Source organism: Podarcis muralis, chromosome 6 (assembly GCF_964188315.1).
Source record: "Podarcis muralis chromosome 6, rPodMur119.hap1.1, whole genome shotgun sequence".
Taxonomy (NCBI): domain Eukaryota; kingdom Metazoa; phylum Chordata; class Lepidosauria; order Squamata; family Lacertidae; genus Podarcis; species Podarcis muralis.
The window spans coordinates 24,122,313-24,143,359 of record NC_135660.1 but is presented as its reverse complement, the minus strand read 5'-3'; the positions used below and the strand labels follow the sequence as shown (position 1 = coordinate 24,143,359).

At 42.7% G+C, this 21,047-nt stretch overlaps 1 protein-coding gene across 1 annotated transcript; it reads left to right on the top strand.

Moving 5' to 3' along the window:
* The first annotated feature begins 8,336 nt into the window (after positions 1-8,336).
* SELENOT (selenoprotein T) lies at positions 8,337-19,345 on the top strand. Its single transcript, XM_028731298.2, has 6 exons — positions 8,337-8,577; positions 14,707-14,817; positions 15,705-15,831; positions 17,001-17,088; positions 17,683-17,835; positions 18,429-19,345. Exons 1-5 carry the CDS (start codon positions 8,441-8,443, stop codon positions 17,805-17,807), a joined length of 588 nt encoding a protein of 195 aa, XP_028587131.2. The 5' UTR covers positions 8,337-8,440; the 3' UTR covers positions 17,808-17,835; positions 18,429-19,345.
* Positions 19,346-21,047: the final 1,702 nt, after the last annotated feature.

The window sequence follows — 21,047 nt, the reverse complement described above, 5'->3', positions numbered from 1 at the left end:
TGTCCCTCCTCTGAAATGGAGACAGGAGGGATTCATGAACTCCCTGATGAAAAGGGAGTAAGTTTTGCCTTCCTGGAAACCCCCGTTCCAAATCAGTTAGAAGTAAATGTCTGAACTTACTCGTGCTTTCATGGTGTGCTAGAAATGAAAGGAGGAATATTAGGTAACTGGTCAATATTCACAAGGGGATCCATCCGTTACACACTTACCTGATGTCTAAATTAGAAAGTGTCATAAAGGTAAAGGTACCCCTGCCGGTACGGGCCAGTCTTGACAGACTCTAGGGTTGTGCGCTCATCTCACTCTAGAGGCTGGGAGCCAGTGCTGTCCGAAGACACTTCCGGGTCACGTGGCCAGTGTGACGAAGCTGCTCTGGCGAGCCAGCGCAGCACACGGAAACGCCGTTTACCTTCCCGCTAGTAAGCGGTCCCTATTTATCTACTTGCACCCGGGGGTGCTTTCGAACTGCTAGGTTGGCAGGCGCTGGGACCGAGCAACGGGAGCGCACCCCGCCGCGGGGATTCGAACCGCCGACCATGCGATCGGCAAGTCCTAGTCGCTGAGGTTTTACCCACAGCGCCACCCGCGTACCTTAGAAAGTGTCATAGTGTAGATTAAATGGGGTGTGGGTGGGAATGATATGGAAAATAACCTTTTCAGAATAGCTCCTTCCCTGCCCATATGACTGCATTCCAGGGGGTTGGGAGTGCCTTCCAACAGTACAATTCTATGATTCTGTGTTGTTATTAAATCAACATATTCTCCCATTCTTCCACAATGGAAACTGAAGATGGCAGGCAACACCAGAAACATCAATAAAATCACAGTGAATTGCTAAAAAGGGGCTGGCTCCTTCCACCTCAACTCCCCTTCTGCGTGGTCCATGATGCAGTCATTTTAAATGCAGCTGAAAGAAACTTTCGAAGTAACCAAGTCGACCTAGAGCTAGAAAAAACCCTTATGTACTTATGTCACATGCTATTTTCTTCCTAGGTCAGGACACAAGAGTGTCCAAATGAATGCCTGAGATGCCCTCTAGTGGAATAGCCACACAATGTGCATCGTTTCGAAAGAAATTGATGTCAAACTGTACAAAGCAGAAATGGTTGCCCCGTGACCCTCCAAATGTTGTTGAGATCCCCCATCAGACTTAGCCAGCATGGAATATGGGCAAAGATTGTGTGAACTGTAATCATCAACATCTGGAGGGGCCACAGGTTAGCCCTCCGTGTTTTAAAGTGTCCAAACTGGAATTGCACTTTCCATTTGCCAGAGTGTAGTGGAAGACATTCAGTGAATAAGTTTACTCCTTGCACTGGACTGGGCAGGCAGGGTCTTCCAAGTCTTTTGCCTCCTTTTCCGGGGAAAAGAGCCATCCCGCCCCGCCTCTGGTCATGTGGGCAGTTTCATTTTTTCACTGTGAGGAAAAATGTTTCTTACTCTACCACTGCCCACTGCAATTCTGTTGCTCACTCATGAAACTCTGGGTTTTTTGTGTTTGCTAACTATCCCTCACCTCAGGAGGGGCTTTCCCCATTTGCTGTTGGCCCACAGTGTCTCTGTTAATGGCCTTTCTAATGGGTCATCACCCATTTCTTTGTGGTCTTTTAATGGTCCATCTCTCATGGCAATTGCTTCATCAGGAAGCCAGCCCATCTCAGTTGTTTTTTTTTTTTTTAACATGGCTTATATTTTAACACTGCGGGAGGCAGTGGAAGACAGAAGTGCCTGGCGTGCTCTGGTCCATGGGGTAACAAAGAGTTGCACACAACTAAACGACTAAACAACAACATATTTTAACATGCTAATTTCAATGTCTGGCAACCCATCTGTTCTAATTATGGGTCAAGGTATCCCACAAAAAATATAACAGTATATTAGTCTCTAGGATGGCGGAGGGGGGGGGGACCCACACCCACCATTATGTATTTAGTTATTTCATATAATTTATACACTGGTTGATTGGTTTTTGTTTTTAAACCCACATCATAGCAGTTTACAAAAAGGTAGGACTATAAAATCTAGGAAAAAATCACATTCCCCGCATACAAAAGTTAAAATACTAAAACAGATTAAAATTACCTCAACTTCCTTTCATTTTTTTGATATAATTTTTATTCGATTTCACAAGTATAAAGATATAATAATACAACCATACACATACACGTTTAAAGATTCCTTTGAATCTCTGAGCTTCCCACCTTCTCCGTGGATCCCATTGTTCACCTTTTCTACTTCATATTTTTCAATAGTCCATATTTTATATCACTCCATTGTCTGCATAATATTTGCTACATTACAAGTGTTATTGCAATCATGCTAATTTCATCTGCTTACAGTGGTCTCCAAGATAAATTATATTTTTTCCCCATTTTTTGTTAAAGTTTTGGTCTTGGTTCCTGAGCTTTCCAGTCAGTTTTGCCATTATGGCATAGTCCAACAGTTTAATTTGCCATTCTTCTCTGGTAAGGACTTTATCTTCTTTCCATCTCTGGGCTAGTAGCGTCTGTGTGGCTGTCATCGCGTACGTAAGAAGTCTTTTCTGCTCCCTTGGAATATCAGCACTAAAATTACCTCAACTTTCTAAGCACCTGAGGTGGCTTGTCTAAACAAGAATGGTTTCAGCAGGCGCTTTTCTGCAGCGAAGGGGCTTGCTTGATCTCACAGGCAAGAAGTTCTAAAGTGCAGGTGCTGCCACACTAAACGATCGCATTCTTACAAGTCCAGAACAGATACTACCTGTCGGCAATTGTGCCACAAAACAACACCACCACAAACTGGCTTATAAGTATAAAACCAAATTAACTAGAATAGAGAGAGACTTGTAACCATTCAAGCAACAAACATACTAAGGTGCCATGTGCAAAACAAAGTGTTTATTGCACATGTAACTCGTTAAGATACGGTTGTACATTTATCCACTCCATGTTTACAGTATCTCCAGGCTTTGATTTGCACATGGCACCTTAGTACGTTTGTTGCTTGAATGGTTACAAGTCTATCTCTATTCTAGTTATTATTCTAGTAAATTTATAAGCCAGTTTGTGGTGGTGGTGTTTTGTGGCATTATTATTACCGTCACCACATTTGTGTATATACTTGGCAATTGTGCCACAGCATTCTGCACTAACTGCTTCTGGATCAAATACAAGGGAAGCCCCACCCTTGTGCGTTGCAGTAATCAAGTCATGAAGTAACCAGCATATTAACTACTATGGAAAGGCTTTCTGGGTCTAGGAACGGTTGTAGCAGTCGAACCAGCTGCAGTTGGCAAACACTGCTTCTAGCCGCTGAGGTTACCTGAGCCTCCAGGGACAGAGCTGGATCTAGAAGCACCCCAAAGCTGTGAACCTGATGGGGCAGCGCAACCCCATCCAGACTAGGCAACTGAGCAATTTCTCAGAAACAAGGAGCTACTCACCCACGGTGCCTCTCTCATGCCAGGATTCAAGCTCAGTTTGTTTTTCCTCATCCATTTTACAACTGTACCCAGGCAATGCCCCAGGGGACTGGACAGCATCTCCTGATTCAGAGATGATGGAGAAATAGAGTTGAGTATCATCAACCTATTGATGGCACCTCGCCCGGAAACGCCTAATGACCTCTCCCAGCAGTTTCATGTAGATATTAAATTGTGCTGGAGATAAGGTAGCTGCCATAGCATAGCTGCCAAGTGGCCAGAAGGCACTCCTCTCTAGACACGGTCCTGAAGGTCGGATTGGAACCACTGTAATAAAGTGCCCCCAATCCCCATTCCTCAGAGCTGGTCCAGGAGGACACTATGGTCAATGCTTTCAAATGCGAATGAGAGATCATGCAGGCACAAGGTCATACTCCCCCGTCCTGCTCTTTACAAGGATCAGCTGAGGATGACTCCATCCCATGGCCAGGCCTAAATCCAGATCAGAATGGATCTAAATAAATTGTGTCCTCCAAGAATGCCTGCAGGGGCCCCACCAAAGTCCTTTCCGCCACCTTCCCTAAAAAGGGTTGTGATTTTTCTTGTAACTGGCCAGTTGCTGTTCAAATCCAAGTGATCCAGAGCCGATTTCTTTAAGAGAGGTCGCACCACTGTTTCTTTCAATGCAGCAAGGACCACCCCCTCACAGTGAAGCATTAACCACAATCTGGACCCAACCGGTCAGTCCCCATCAGATGCATTGCTGCCAGCACCTTGTCCACATCAGCTGATTGCAGAAGGTGACATTCATCCCACAAAACATCCTCAATAGCTTCAGTCCTGAATTGGTTGTGCTATCATCAGCATGAAAAGGTGAATAATCATGCCATTTCTGATGGGTCAATGTCCTTCCCAGCAGAAGAGCCCCCCCCCCCCCATTCAGTTTCTATTCTGGTTAGTTGCTATTTATTCCCAAGAGCTTAGGGTGTCTCCCCTATTCTAACATGGCCTGCTCTGATGGGGGACATCTGTGTGCGAGGACTCATCTCTATGGCCTTTTACAGTGTGTCAAATTTCACACTAAACAGCCACAGGTGCCACACACTCCTCAGGCATCATTTTCATTGCTATTTCTTTGGGGCCATCCACACCTGGGGTGGGGTGGGGGAGCATGACAGGAAGTATTCAGGTGGTGTTTTTTTCCTGTCTCAACCCCTCCACTAAATATTTCACCACCAACCCTCCCTCAAAAAATGATAACCTTTGTGAAAGTTTTTCCTCAACCGTGAGGACATAACATTTTCAGCTGTTGGTTGGGTGACTTCCATTGGCTTTAATTGAGTTTTGTGTTACTAAAGTGAATAATAGCTCGTTGTTGCTCTGAGGTACATAATCGTTACTGCATAGTTTTGCTGATCTATAGCCAAGGGCAACCCTTCCCCTACAAGCTGTGCTATCACGGCGCATCAATATTGTTTGTGAACTGTCCTTTTGGACTTTAGCAGCAATTCTGTATGTGATTAGGCTGATTAAATGTCATTGACTTCTGTGAGAGGGAAGTTTTCAAACACAGGTTGGATGGCCATCTGTCAGGGATTCCTTAGCTCAGATTCCTGCAATGCAACAGGTTGGACTGTGAGACACTATGGATCCCTTCCAACTCTACAGTCCTATGATTCTAAGTAGATTAACTTTCCACACATTTGCAGACATTGTCTTTGATCTTCATAGTGCTCAGGATCTTTAAAACCACCACCATACATGAATGCCATTTCTGGAGAAAACATGCATATGTAGAATGTAGCTGCATCTGCAAATTACTGGAAAATTTAATCTTTCATGTGGGTAAAAGCCTCAGCACCTAGGGCTTGCCGATCGAAAGGTCGGCGGTTCGAATCCCCGCGGCGGGGTGCGCTCCCATTGCTCGGTCCCAGCGCCTGCCAACCTAGCAGTTCGAAAGCACCCCCGGGTGCAAGTAGATAAATAGGGACCGCTTACTAGCGGGAAGGTAAACGGCGTTTCCGTGTGCTGCGCTGGCTCGCCAGATGCAGCTTTGTCACGCTGGCCACGTGACCCGGAAGTGTCTCCGGACAGCGCTGGCTCCCGGCCTCTTAAGTGAGATGGGCGTACAACCCCAGAGTCTGTCAAAACTGGCCCATACGGGCAGGGGTACCTTTACCTTTTTATGGTGAAGAAGCTAAACCAAGTGAGAGTTGCCAATGGGTCTCAAACTGCTGTACCACAAAAATGTATCTAAGTGGTTTACAATAGTGCCTGAGCCTGAAGGCTTGATATCAACTGACAGAGAGTTCCAAAATGCAGGTGCTGCCACACTAACTGTTGGGTTCATACAAAAGCAGAACAGGTTTTATGTGGAACCTGGAGTAGTAATAATAATAATAATAATAATAATAATAATAATAATAATAATTATTTATTTATTTATACCCCGCCCATCTTACTGGGTCTCCCCAGCCACTCTGGGCGGCTTCCAACCAAATATCAAAAACAATACAGTGTCAGACATTAAAAACTTCCCTAAACAGGATGTCTTCTGGTGTCTTTTAAAAGTAAAATAGTTGTTTATTGCCTTGCCATCTGCTGGGAGGGCGTTCCACAGGGCGGGCGCCACTACCGAGAAGGCCCTCTGCCTGGTTCCCTGTAACCTCATTTCTTGCAGTGAGGGAACCACCAGAAAGCCCTCAGTGCTGGATCTCATTGTCCGGGCTGGATGATGGGGGTGGAGACGCTCCTTCAGGTATACAGGACTGAGGCCATTTAGGGCTTTAAAGGTCAGCACCAACACTTTGAATTGTGCTCGGAAACGTACTGGGAGCCAATGAAGATCTTTCAGGACCAGTGTTATATGGTCTCGGCGGCCACTCCCAGTCACCAGTCTAGCTGCCGCATTCTGGATTAATTGCAGTTTTCGAGTCACCTTCAAAGGTAGCCCCACGTAGAGTGCATTGCAGTAGTCCAAGTGGGAGATAACCAGAGCATGCACCACTCTGGCAAGACAGTCTGTGGGCACGTAGGGTCTCAGCCTGCGTACCAGATGGAGCTGGTAAACAGCTGCCCTGGACACAGAATTAACCTGCGCCTCCATGGACAGCTGTGAGTCCAAAATGACTCCCAGGCTGCACACCTGGTCCTTCAGGGGCACAGTTACCCCATTCAGGATCAGGGAGTCCTCCACACGAGCCCGCCCCCTGTCCCCCAAGAACAGTACTTCTGTCTTGTCAGGATTCAACCTCAATCCATTAGCCGCCATCCACCCTACAACATCCTCCAGGTAGTGTCAAATTCCGCCAATTGAAGTGGTTGGGTATGCACATGTGGGGGGTAAGGTGATCTCGTAGGTAAACTGCTCCCAGGTTATTAAGGCCTTTGTATACTAATAGCAACCAGTGCTGATCTCTGGCAAGAGCTCAGACCTGTCAGGAATCACGGTGCAGCATTCTGCACTGACTTCAGATCAAACCAACAAAATAAATTTCAATACACACAAATGTTAGGTTCCGCACTTAAGAAGGAAGAGCCAGCTACACAAATATAAGATGGGGGACATCTGGCTTACCAATAGTCCACGTGAAAAGGATCTTGGGGCCTTAGTAGACCACAAGCTTTAACATGAGTCAGCAGTGTGTTGTTGTTGTTTAGTCGTTTAGTCTAGTCCGACTCGTCATGACCCCATGGACCAGAGCACACCAGGCACTCCTGTCTTCCACTGCCTCCAGCAGTTTGGTCAAACTCAGGCTGGTAGCTTCAAGAACACTGTCCAACCATCTCGTCCTCTGTCATCCCCTTCTCCTTGCGCCCTCCATCTTTCCCAACAGCAGGGTCTTTTCCAGGGAGTCTTCTCTTCTCATGACAGGATAAAAAGCCAGTGCTGTTCCAGAAGTATAGTGTCCCAATCAGGGGAAGTAATATTCCTGCTCTGTTCTGCCTTGGTCAGACCATACCTGGAGCACTGTGTCCAGTTCTGGGCAGCACAATTTAGAAAGGATATGGGCAAGCTGGAACGTGTGCAGAGGTGGGTGAACAAGGTGTTCAAGAGACTGGAAACAACGTATTATGAGGACTGGTTGAAGAAGCTGAGTATGTTTAGCTTGCAAAAAAGGAGATTGAGAGGAGATAGGATAGTCATGTTCCAATATCTAAAGGGCTGTCACATGGAAGAGGGAGCAAGCTTGTTTACTCCTGCTCTGGAGGCTAGGACTCGAAGCAATGACTTAAAGTTACAAGAAAGGAGCTTCCGACTAAACACCAGGAAAAACTTTATGGTGGTAAGAGCTATTTGACAGTGGAACGGTCTCCCTCGGGAGATTGTGGACTCGGTTTTTAAGTAGAGGTTGGATGGCCATCCGTCATGGATGCTTTAGTGGAGATTCCCGCATTGCAGGGGGTTGGACTAGAATAGATGACCCGCAAGGTCCCTTGCCAACAACTCCAAAAATTTATGACCCTGAGCACCCTGAATAAATCTTGCTTTATTATTATCAGTGCTTTTTTTCTGAGGGGACGCGTACCCCTAAACATTTTGTGAATCTAAGTTTGGCCTCATTGAGAGAAAGTATTTCAATATGAGTAGGAAAATAAGAGTACCCCTAAACATTTTTTTTAAAAACCCACTGATGATGATTTTATTAGAATGTAAGCCTGTAGGGAGAGACAGCTTTGTTTCAACTGCTTTTAATGCCGCACGTAAGCCACTCTGGGGAGGGTTAGGGTCTCCCATTTTGACAGAGCAACGGACGTCCCCCGGCTGTTCAGCCGGGCGCGAGTAGCCCGTATGTACAACACCCGGGAGGCAAACTCGTCGACTGGTGGGGTGGGGGGGGCGCCATTCTTTCCGCGGCCGGGCATAGGTGGAAGCTGGCGCAGGCGCGCTGCGGGCGCCCTCTCTCACGTGACCCTCGCCCGCTAGCGGCAGAGCGCGAGGCGGTGTGCGTGCGGAGGTGGGAGGGGGGTAGAGGGAAACGGAGCGAGGAGCGTTTATAAAGCCGGCCGTGGTCGCGCGGAGGAGGAGAAGAGGACGAGATGAGGCCGGCGCTGGCGTTGCTGTTCTTGCTGGCGGCGGGGCTGGGCGGCTCTGGCGCTCAGCCGGACGGGTTGCCGCCCGGGAAGAAGCTGCGCATGGCCTACGCGACGGGGCCGCTGCTCAAGTTCCAGATCTGGTGAGAGGCCTCCTGCTCCTTCCTCCTCCTCAGACCTTCCTCCGTCGGGGGTGGGAGGGCGAAGCCACAGCCGACCGCGCTCCGTCGCTCTGGCCTCCCTTCCCCGCCGAAGCCTCGCCCTGCGGAGGCCGGAAAGGGAAGGGAGGCGAAGGGCGAGCGAGGAGGGGGCGAAGGGAAAGGCTGGGGTGGGGGGAAGAGAGAGAATTAGGGGAGCCCTGGGGAGGTGTTGGGGGGCGAAGGGCGGCAGGTCCGCACATGAAGGTGCGGAGAAGCCCCTTCAGGCCTCGGGGAAAGTAGAGGACAGGCTACGTCGGAATTTAGATAAGAGTTGTTTTCCCACGGCAGGAATCGTCTCTGCCTCTTATTACTGTTTATTAAATTTATATACCGCCCTATAACCCCTATATCCGGAGGTCTCAGGGCGGTTCTTCTCTAGCTCCCCCCCCCCGCCCCCGATTTCAATCGCTTTAGCCTTTAGACCCACCTTTAACCTCAAATAAACATGCATCTGGGGATCCCATTTCTTCTTATCATCTCTCCCCCCCCCCCCCAACACACATCCACCCCAAATATCTGTATGGCGGTAGTGCAGCTGTTTTGGCCCACCTCGGATCAGGCCATGGCCCACCAGTTGAAGACGACTGGCTTAGGATACTGTGGCCCTTGATGGAAGACATTAGGGTTGCTACGATAATGTTGGCTTTCTGATAGGCAGGAGGCATGAAGCTGAAATGAGAGGAGGGAGGGTTGGGCAATGCTGTGCCGAGCTCACCTTGAATATATATATTGTGAAATATAGGGCTTGAGGTGGATAGGTGTTCAATAGGATGGGGAAAGACAAGGAGGCCCTGAGCAATTAATAGATTGAGGCCACGTTGGTGTTGGCAATTAAGTTGGGATTTGAGGATGAGAAGTGGTGTGAGTAGCAGGGCGGATTGGTGGGACTATGTTGACTGGGGGGGGGGGAGTTGGGGGTGCCTGGTGATAAAAAAAGGTGTTTATGTAAGGGCTTTCAGAAACGGTGCGGTGGTGCAAGAAGTCGAGGGGGCAGTATAGGCACTTGGACGCTGCAGGTGAGGCAGAGTTTGAAATTAGCCAGGTGGCTTTTCTATCACTTGCAACCAAAGGAAAAGGCCTAGGCACCAGGATGGCACCTGACACCTCTACCATCTAGAAGTGCATGCCTTGGGATCATTGTATTTGGTCTGTTTTCATATATTAATACCCCATCCTGTAGAATTCTATCAGTTATATTTTATCTGTGCGATAGGAATGAATTTCTGGAACCAAAATGCTTTTTCTGTGCAGCCTGAGCAGGAGCAGTCGACCATTAAGAAAAAGAGGCTGGAATAGGACAGGGGTCTGCAACCCGCGGCTCCGGAGCTGCATGTGGCTCTTTTACACCTTTGCCGCGGCTCCGGGGCGGATACTAGCGAGGGAAGGAGGCGCATTGTGCACCCCGACACTCCCCACTGTGGCGGGCGCTGTACTGGCTGTGATGTCGCATGGGGGCAGTGCGTGCGTTAGTCACGCACCGTCCTGATGTCACCTTCCCGCCCGCCTGGCTGCTACATTGTAAGGGGCATGTACGCAGGTCACTGCATTGAAAGGGGGCATGTACACTGGTCACAGTTTTGAAGGGGAGTGAAGAACACACACCAAAAAAAGGGTAACTTGTTAATTTAACATTTATTTCTATGAGGAGGAGTAATTCTGAGGGGTCAAACAAAGAAATAATAAAAAAGTGATAAAAAAGTTATTTTTATAATGACGAGTTTTGCGGCTCCCAGTTTTTTTTCTTCAGAAACGGGTCCAAGTGGCTCTTTTTGTCTTAAAGGTTGCAGACCCCTGGAATAGGACAATATATGTGTGGACTGTCCCTGGATCACGTTGCTTTTCTTCTTTAAGTTCTCAAAGCTCTTAACCCAACTCAAGGTTGTCATCTGAACTAGCTAGATGTTTAACTGAGAATCAATCATAGTCAGTCCATCATTGAAAAATAAGACTTTAGAGCCGTCTTGCCCCACAATGTTTTGGCGACTGTAACCCTGGTTTAAGGAGCTGTTTGGTGCCTAGCTTATATATCTGAGTTTCTAACGCTGGGAGGACATGGTTTGTCCACACTCCAGTATGTGTGAGGATTCTATACTGAGGGAAGCAGTTTATAATATGAAAGGAACCTTAGTTCTTGTTTAGGACCTAAAGGTATACATAATGTGTTGACCTGTAAAAGGGGAGCTGCCAAATGGTACTTCTCTAAATAGTGCTCTTTTACTTTGGATACTCATATCTGTCATAAGGTTTGTGATCCATTAAGGGGAATAGTCTGTACTTTTGTATTTATATTGATGAAAGCCAAATACATGCAACACATGCTGTGCATGTTTACTCAAAAGTCAGTCCCACCATGTTCATTGAACTGAAGTCCTAGATCTGTGTACATTGGATTGATGCTTTGGGTTCCAATCCAGAGTAAGCGTATACTGTATAAAATACTGTCCTAATGAAGTTGCTGAGGCTCGTATCTGAGCAAACATGCTTAGAATTGCACAACGTTTTATATAAAGGAACTTCTAAACAGCAAGTCGTAGTTAGTGGTGGGTTTCAGTAAGGCATTTTGTAGCTAAAGTTGGAAAACTTAGACAAGTCACAAACAACATTTTACAGTATTAACAAAGTTGCTAATAATATATTTATATGCAAACTTCTATTTGGATATGAGACTTCAGTCTGAGTATGAATAATGGATTTCGAATTAGCAAAAATAGGAAAGTCAATTAAAGTGTGGGCCTAAAATGTTAGTACTTTCCTCTAAAAATAACTATTTAATGGAGTAATGGTTAGAATTCTGAATTTCAAGGATTTTTTCAGCATTTGCCCATATCTAGCAATCCAGTTTTCTTTCTGTAACATGCTCTTTTCTCAGGTTTTCTTTATCAGCTTCAGCACTGTTCATTCTTGTGTTGGAAACATTCTTCATTTTTAAAGGTTCACCATCTATTTATTGCAATTTTTTTCAGGCATTGTTACTCCTTGTGTTAGCAGTGTTACATCAGCATAGCAACGCATCACAGTTGGGACCAAAGGGAAAGAAAAGCAGAGTCATTTAAAAAGCATTTCACATTAGTCTTCTAGGTTCCCAGTTCTATTACTGAATGTTTTGAGTAATATTTGTGAATTGTGTATATTCCTCAGTAGCTATTTAGCTTTTTTAAAAAAATCAAGACGCCCTGTTATAAATGTGAAAATCCCAGTTTTCGTTTTCTTTAAAAAAGCAAACAAACCTAAAATAAGTCTCCCTTGTCTTTGAAGAGGACAACCATGAGGCACAACTGTGGCTCTCAAAATAAAACTCAGAAGAGAACTGGGAGGCAAGTAAAGGAAACTCAAGGCTAGAATCATAAACAATATCTGGAAATTTTGTTCTTCTGGTGTACAGTATCCCTATGACCTGATCACCATTATGTATAAATTTCCTGGAAGGAAATTGTGGATTATTTGTGCTAGTGTTCGAAACATTTTAGAGACTAGTTTGCTTCAAAACAGTTTTCTTAAAAACCTCCTAACAGCAAATGGACATGGCAAGGGGATGGAATCCACAATATACAAAACACTGCTCCAAAATCCCACAAACCCCCTCAACGTTGGCAATAAACAATGAGAGGATGACATAGGCTATGAGGTTAACCCCACACAATGGACTAGAATGTGGTCTAAACTTTCCTTTAAATCAATGTTGGTTAAAAGAAAAGAACTCACCCTGAAACTCACAGATTGTACCTAACACCACCAAAATGCTGGAGAAGCTGCACCTCCACGGGCACATACCTTCACATGTGATGGGAATGCCCCAAAATACAACTCTTCTGAACATCAGTCATACAAGAAATGCTCAAAATAACTAAGCAAGTATTAGAAGTCACCCCAGAACTGGCCCTACCGAACATCTTCCAAGATAATAATGCCCACTAACATTATAAAGAGCTCATAACCCACCTATTCTCAGCAGCCAGAAGCCTCAGCCAGACACTGGGGAGACCATTCAGGAGTAAACATGGACCAGTGCTGTAAAATAATATGGGAAACAGCCTTACTAGAAAAACTAACCAATCAGCTGAAACTGACACAGGGACAAATAGAAGAAGATGCCTTCACCTCAGTATGGTTCTCCTTTATCACATACATAGCCCAACAAGACGACAACAACAAGAGTCCACCGACAGCCTATGAATCAATATGGCTAACCTGATCCAAAAATCCACACACTCATGCACATAAACAAATCTCATTACAGCCAACCAAAAACAACCAACCACACCCAAGGCCACCCCCAACCCCTCACATCATCAAGGAAATATAGCAAGCAAATAGTAAGAGCCCATACAAGTGACGCTGACACAAAACCCCACATATACACTCAGTAGAAGAATAGAAGCATTACCTCACCACCCCTCCCCATCTCCCCCCTTTTTCTTCTCAACCTAATATTGCATGCAACACTAATGTCTCACAGTCTCACAACGAATGAAACTGATCTGTAGAAAGCACAACTTGAAAAAAGAGACAATGCACGTCTTTTTGTAAACTAAGAGGTCTTTAATTTAAAAAATCAGTTTTCTTTAGAGGGCCATTACTAGTGATTTTAGTAGTGATTGCTTAATGTAATAGTTTTTACTAAGACATAGCTGTACAGTGAGCTACACAAGAGAAGTCAATTACTAAAGTCCTTGGGCTCTTTAGAAATGTATGATGTGGAGCAGAAGAGATAATATCCAGAGTTGGAGTGGGAACACCAAACACGTAAAGAGTTTTGATAAAACAATCAAGTTTCCAGGTGGTATTGTGACATGAGGAGAAAGTATGTTTTAATTTTCTGTCATTTTCTTCTTGGAGAGGGCTCAGCTGTATTCCATTTTCTTAATGTTTTTTGCAGATGTTTTCAAGGAAAACAAACCGTTGACTCATTAAGTTTCAGCATTGGAATTAATTATTACCTACAGACATGTTTTGGAAGCTTTCATACAGTTTGGATTTCGCCTTCTAGCTGGCTTGGTTAATATTTCCATATCATGCTGCCATCCTAGCTATTGCATGACTTTAGATAAAATATTTAGTTGATTCCCCAGAATCATGGGTAGGGGAAATGGGACAAACACACTGAGATCAGTGTTAGAAACTCAGATATGTAATCTTGTTAGAAACTCAGATAGGTAATCTAATCTACAAATGGCACCTTAAACCTAGGTTGCACTTGCCACAATGGAATATCTAGGCACCTTTTATGGTATTTATTATTATTATTTTTCATTTCATTTCTGTTTCACTTTATATTTTAAAGAACAAATCTCAAAGCAGTTTATAACACATTAAAATATCAAAACAATCCAGAATAAAACAAATCCAAGCTTCAAGGAAAATATTTCAGATCCTTCTTTAAGTGACATTTTGCCTTCCCTAGTCTACAATCTGGCATCCAGAGATCTCCACGTGGTTGCAATTGGACCCCCGCTAGTCGCAAAATGCACCTGGCTAATTTCTAGCACTGACAGAGATGGACTTAAAGCAGGGTTTTTTGCTTGGGATAAAATGTCCCAAAAGGTACCTGTGAAAGTGTTTATACATCAGTGTACGTAGCACCATACCAAACTATAGGTAAAACTAAACAGGCCTTATTCCTTAGGGAACTTACTGTTTAAAATAGACCATGTTTAGAGCTTAATGTGTAAAAATGCGGTTGCCTGCATTTCAAAGTTGGTTATTTGAGGGGTAATCCAAAATGCCACATAAAAGACTAGATTAAATATTAATTTACATGATACTTTTACATTTACAGAATTGTGTTCAAAGTAATTTGCAGTGCATTAAAATGTAGATTTTGAGGAAAGACTTTAAGTGGGGGGGGGGGAGAGAGAGAGGTGTCACCACTGTTCAGAGGGGGGAAAGTTGGTGGGAGTTGTGATGGAGACGAAGAAACATTTGGGCAGATGAGGATGGTGAAGTTGAGGGAGTAAATTGTTTTTAGGGAAATCCGGAAGCATGCTAATTCCAATTGATTACCTACAAATAAATAATCTTTATGTTTATGCTTAACTACACACCAACTAATTATAATAAAATATTTCTGTTCAGTGTTTCCTGAGGATACAGACGGGTGTTTGAGGAGTACATGCAGGTTATTAGCCAGCGGTACCCAGACATCCGCATTGAAGGGGAAAATTATCTCCCTCAGCCTCTTTATAGGTAAGTTTATTATGAATTAAAATATGACAGAGACATGAGTTTAGACCTATTATTCCTCTTGTTTATCTAATTTGGTACCTATGGCACGAGTTCAGTTTCATGAGGCTAGCTAAACTAATCAACCCACACTTGCAAACTATAAATGATAGATTGCTTTTGGTGTGGTTAGAATGTTTACACTAATGATGATGCAGAAGAGAGAGCATAAAGAAGTGGTGAGTTTTTGCATTATGACAACCTGAAGAACTAAGATCTCAGCCCAGAATTGCATTCATTAATTGGAATACAGATGACTCCCCAGTTACAAGGGAGCTTATGCTCCTGGGTACTGCATGTGTACTTGAAATCATATATAGTGGGGAACATGCATCTAAAAAGCCTGTAAACACCCTTTTAAGCCTCTGGAAACCCTTGAAAAACCAGCACCACTTACCAGACTGGCATGAATGGTGGCAGTAGTGGCTCTCAGTCTTCCTCATCACTGCAGGATGATGTAGAAACAATGACAAGTTGGGTAGACTGGTACCCCCAAGGTGCTTAGCTGTGGGTCAGATTCTTTTGCTGCTATCCAAATTCCAACTGTCCGCAGGCCTCAAAGGGCAGTGCAAATGCTCATGGGACTGCTGTTTCCCTGCTCTTTCCACACCTTTTTGCAGTTTAAATTGAATTATTTCTTTCCCAGCACCATGCACAAGTTGAACGCACGTGGGGAGTTACATGTAGTCTTGCATTTTAAATGCAACGTTTTCAAATACGTAATATTGATAAGATGAAATATCACTAAAGTTACTGGAATAGTGACATGCAGCTGGGTATGGCATAATCTTTGTTGTTTTTGATAAGTTTAGGAATAGCCTTTAGCGACTAACATCTCTTTTTTCTCCCAGACATATAGCATCTTTCCTGTCAGTCTTCAAACTAGTGTTAATAGGCTTCATTATTGTTGGCAAGGATCCTTTTGCTTTCTTTGGCATGCAAGCTCCAAGCGTCTGGCAGTGGGGCCAAGAAAATAAGGTAAAGAGACTACTTTTTCCTCTTACAACATCACTTTTTTCATGGAGTGGAGATTGATTTCCTGGTGTTCACACAACCAAATGCTCCCACAAACATGCACTTTGATAATAGCTTGAAGGGGAAATTGCTTCAGAACACACACAACCTCTCCCCCCCTCCCCATTCGTACCTTGGTTGTTGAACACCCTGGAACTCGTATGTTTTGGCTCCCGAACGCTGCAAACCTGGAATTGATTGTTCTGGTTTGCGAACGTTCTTTTGGAACCTGAACATCTGACGGGGCTTCTGCAGCTTCTGATTGGCTGCAGGAGCTTCCTGCAGCCAATCAGAAGATTCGATTCAGTTTTGGAAGTTGAACGGACTTCTGGAATGAATTCCATTCGACTTCCAAGGTACGATTGTCTTTAAGAGGGCTGGAAAAAATAATTTTCTACTGGTTATAATCAGCTTTTTGAGCTGCAAATAAGAATATGTCACCATTAGTTATGGTTTATTCTTTGGTGGCTGGTGCAGAAGACCTAGAAGAGCAGAAAACAGCAGCACTACTTTTCAGATGAGGCAAGGATTCTTGTCTAAGTAGTATCTTTAGTATTAGAAATTCTGAAAAATAACTAAACTTATGAAGTAATGGGTTAAATGTATAACCACGTGATCTTGGATAATTAATCCATGTACAAGAAGCTGCAATCTTAATATGAGCTGAAACATAAATCTTTCACTATGAGATCTTTTTAAGCCCTGTTGCTGAAGATTGCATCATTTTATCCTTTGGGTATAGCGCCAAAAGCACATTTAACATTCTGGAGTAAAGGGAACGATGCCTCTAGGGTTTGAAACAGAATAGTAGTAAGACAACTTATGTAGAGCATATGTGTATTTGCTTACTTGCTTTATAAAAAGGGGTTTTATTTTAGAAATAATAACCGTCCTGATTTTATTCTAGCAATCAGTGTCTCATACTGGTTATCACTTGGTATTTAACTTAAGTGTTATAAATGAACCCTCTGAATTCAAGACAGGGAAGGAAAATGAACAAATTTTAATTTAGAGTCACAAAGAAAGGAGATTACTTTCACCAAATATTAGTATCAGCTGAATATAGAGCTGAACTGATAAATATGTTGCATCATTTAAAGACTAGCATTTAGATTAATGTGTTTAATTTTTAGGTCTATGCTTGTATGATGGTTTTCTTCCTGAGCAGCATGACTGAGAACATTTGTATGTCAACAGGTGCATTTGAAATAACTTTAAATGGTGAGTTCTGAACAGCTTTTGTGTATTCTTGTTAGCTTAAAAGGGATTTTGTGTTAATTGTACCCATTGTTAAGTATTTATGAAGCTACCAGCTGCATTTGGTTCAGAAGACCGAAATAAAGGGTCTATTTGAGATTACCCTATGTCAAAATTGTGACTAGTGTGAGTGATCCCTAAACTTTCACAAATAACTAAAGCTGTAGTATTAACAGTTCTTAAGTAATGTGCCATTTAAAAGACCTCTGCAGTGTAAGTTGATTGAGCATTGACAGAGTAATCTGTTTGTCAAGAAAGAACTTTGCACACAAATTCTTCATGCAAGCCTTGTAAACCGAAGTATATATTTTTTTAATCTAGTTTCTTCAGAAGCTTGGTAATACTTCATTGCATGTACATTGGCGAGAGACTGGTATTTGTGGGATGGAGACGGCGGTGAGAGTGAACCTATACTGTATGCAAAAGCTTGTATCAGTTGTTTTTCTCTGGATATCCTGGCAAGCATAAAATAAGAGCAGCAACTGGCAGTTCCTACACTGTACAAAAAGTAGTTTAATATGCTAATCATGTTCTTTACCTCCTACACTTCTTATTTAGATGTTCCAGTGTGGTCTAAGCTACAGTCTGGGCACCTGCCTTCCATGCAGCAACTTGTTCAAATCCTCGATAATGAAATGAAACTCAACGTGCACATGGAGCAAATGCCACACCACAGATCATAGCCCCATCCATCAGTACTGAAAACTTCTTGTAAGTTTGTTTTGAAGATTACTCAGCTAGGTATTTGATTTGCAAGATAAAATGGTAATAAACAATCCTTGTATTTAATCACTCGCCTGATAGCTTTTGGCTGGCAAGGGATTTTATGCAGGGAAGTAAGTGGGCTGGTGGATCAGGGACAGATAATTCCATCCCTATTTTCCAGACTGTTGTTTTTCTGTGCTTGGCTGTGGAGGAAGGAGCTTCTCTTCCTCTGGAAAAATAGACTATTGGCCTCTTTGCAGGCTAGCAAAAAAATATCGCAACTAACTTTCATGCAGTTAATGTTTCTTACATATTCAACATGGGCTTAACATGGAACTTCTGGAACTTGGTGACTGTCAGTGTTAGCTCTTTCATTTGCTAGATATCTTCTACACTTGTTGTCTCATGTAGTAGTAGCCTGGTGGCATGTATATTAAATGTCAATTCATTATTTCTGTTTGCCGAGCTTCTAGTGTGTTGTTGTTCTAACTGAATATAGTACGTTTTCCATGGCGACATTGGATATAGAATGGCTTTGGGTATAGTTATTTGACCTATTTTTGTAGCACAACCTTCTATGTTTTTGCTATGTTTTTCAGACATTAAGCGACACTTTCAAAAGACAACATGAACGAAATAAATGACGGCCTGTACTGAAGACAGAATACTTGTTGGTACAGACTGGATGCTCTCCTCGATTTCATGTTGTTCCTGAATATCTTAATGCAAGACCCCTTTCAGTGCTGGTATATTTCAAAGTACTGCACATTCAAGGAGTGCAATAATACTATATAGTTGTTTTTTTAAAAGTTAATTCAACCACTCTAGAGCTAGACAATGCAGACATTAACCGATAACAATGTTTGGGTTCGATCCATAGTTAATTGCACTTAGTTCCAATTGAAATCAATGTAGTTTAAGTGCATCTAACTTAGGGCTACACCAGCTAAGTTCTACTTGAACTAGACCCACTGAAATTAACAGAACAGTTCATTATTTACTGGGTCTGCTCCAAGTATGACCAATGTTGGATACAACCCATAGCCCAGATCCAACACTTTTATTTTCATTTCTAAGAAGATGACAAAATGCTTTAATAACCTTATTTTTTTTTTCATTGGAAAAGTTGTCTGATCTACTGTGCGTGAAATTTATGTTCCATTTGTAGTTAAAATTGATCTCTTAGGAGTACTGGTTATCCTTTAAACTGGTCTGGATAAAAATTGGTGGCTGTCAAATATTGCAGATTTGGTTATGTAAGTTTTGTATATTTTCAGAGTATATTGCTGAGTGAATGGTGCATTGTATAATAAATTATAGAAACAAAACTATATGCAGAGTAAGTACCTAAGTGTCATGACTTCAAAGAAGACCAAGTGCTGTTTGAATTCCCTCAGCAATTTTGAAGTCTGTTTCTGGGCCACTCTAAATGATCAAATAGCTTGGCCTTTATTCTGTCCTAAATATGAGCTAAGCAAACTAATTTAAATAAAGAAATTTCATCTACTGTGTGAAAGACCTTGAATCATTTTATGAATTTGTCTGTTTGGCGACTGTGCTTGAAGAAGAAGAAGAAGAACACAAGACAATGTTTAATGTTTATGGTGGCTTTCTTGTTTGAAACTTCAACTTCTGCAATTCACAACACATCAAGTTACAGTTAGAGACTTAGGTTTGGAAAGTACCAAATACATTGCCTATGATAGAATACTTTTAGCCTAGTAACAGCCGTTTCCTCTCCTCTGGCTTCTTAGATAGAAAGGAAATTAAACATGCTAATTACTGAGCTGGAATAATGTGTTGGAAGTCTATGAGAAACCACAACTATTTATATTTAAGCCGTGCAGAAAAGACTGTTTAGTTGGATCCAGTGCAGCTGTTCTATTTACAGAAGGGATTGTAAACCACCAGAGGATTCCACAAGCTCAAGCGTATTTTGCAAATTCCTTATACAGCAACCAATGGCGCTTTTCTGTGATTGCAAGGAGAATTGGGGGGGAGGGGAACCACCTACCTTTTGCCTCCATTTGTGAGAGTGTTCTGTGACCAAAACTGCACTCTCAGTTCTAACACAGTAACTTACTTGGAAGCAGCTGGAGGTGGCGGAAACGTAACTCATCCTTTTGTTTAGACCTGAATTTTGGGTAAAAAAATTAGAATGAGCAAAACAAAAATAGAATGTTATTTGTGACACACACACACACACACGTGTTTCTATATCACATGTTTAATGATATATCTGTGAAGAATTAAACTGAAACAAGGTAACATTTTGAAGCCTTGAATTACATACAGGCATACATACACAAATGAACAGTGGTTTCCCCCCTCCATAGCCAGACTAGGGACCCCAGGTAAATGCAGAGGGGAGCTCAGTTTTTCTAACGTATTTTTTAAAAAATTGGTTTCTTGTGTCTGTTGTAGCCAAATTGTAGAAAAGTCATGGGTTTCATTTTAAAAAGAAACAAATACCTAAAATGTTTTCTGCAAGTAGATTGCTAGCACTATATGCAAGTCTGAAGTTCATAAAATGTTGATGCTCACGAGAAAACATTTGATGTACAGCATCTTTTCCTCAGCATTTGGCAAGCATATGCAAATAAACAATCATTATTGTGACGCACTAACTGAAAGGTGGAACTTGGGCAACAATAATCAGAATGAGTAAGAAGGCTCCACATGCAGGAAACCTGTGCAGGAGTAGTCAAATAAGTGATTCGTCTCCTGTAGCAGACATTGTACTTTTTAACAGGAACTGCAGTAAATTTATTCTGTAGTGTATTGCATTTTCATCTAAGTAAGTGGTTTTATGCCACTATGATGTTGGAAAAGCTGTATATTTTTAGGGAAGTTTTTAATGTCTGAGATTTTAATGTATTTTTAATCTTTGTTGGAAGCCGCCCAGAGTGGCTGGGGAAACCCAGCCAGATGGGCAGGGTACAAGTAAATTATTATTATTATTATTTTATTTATTTTATCACTGTTGGTCTAGTGAGTTAGCGAAGGAAAAGCTATTTAGTCAGTAGGCAGTAACTAAAACGCCTGCAATTTTCATCCATATGTAGCTAACTTTAATACGAGCTTTTAATGCTCGTTCACCTGTTTTGTTTCTAATTTGAGTATCTTGTGACATGATTTTTCTTTGAAGTTTTCAGTATGTATCTGAGTGAAACAGATACTTGATGGATATGAGTTACATGTGCATGTTGGCTTTAACA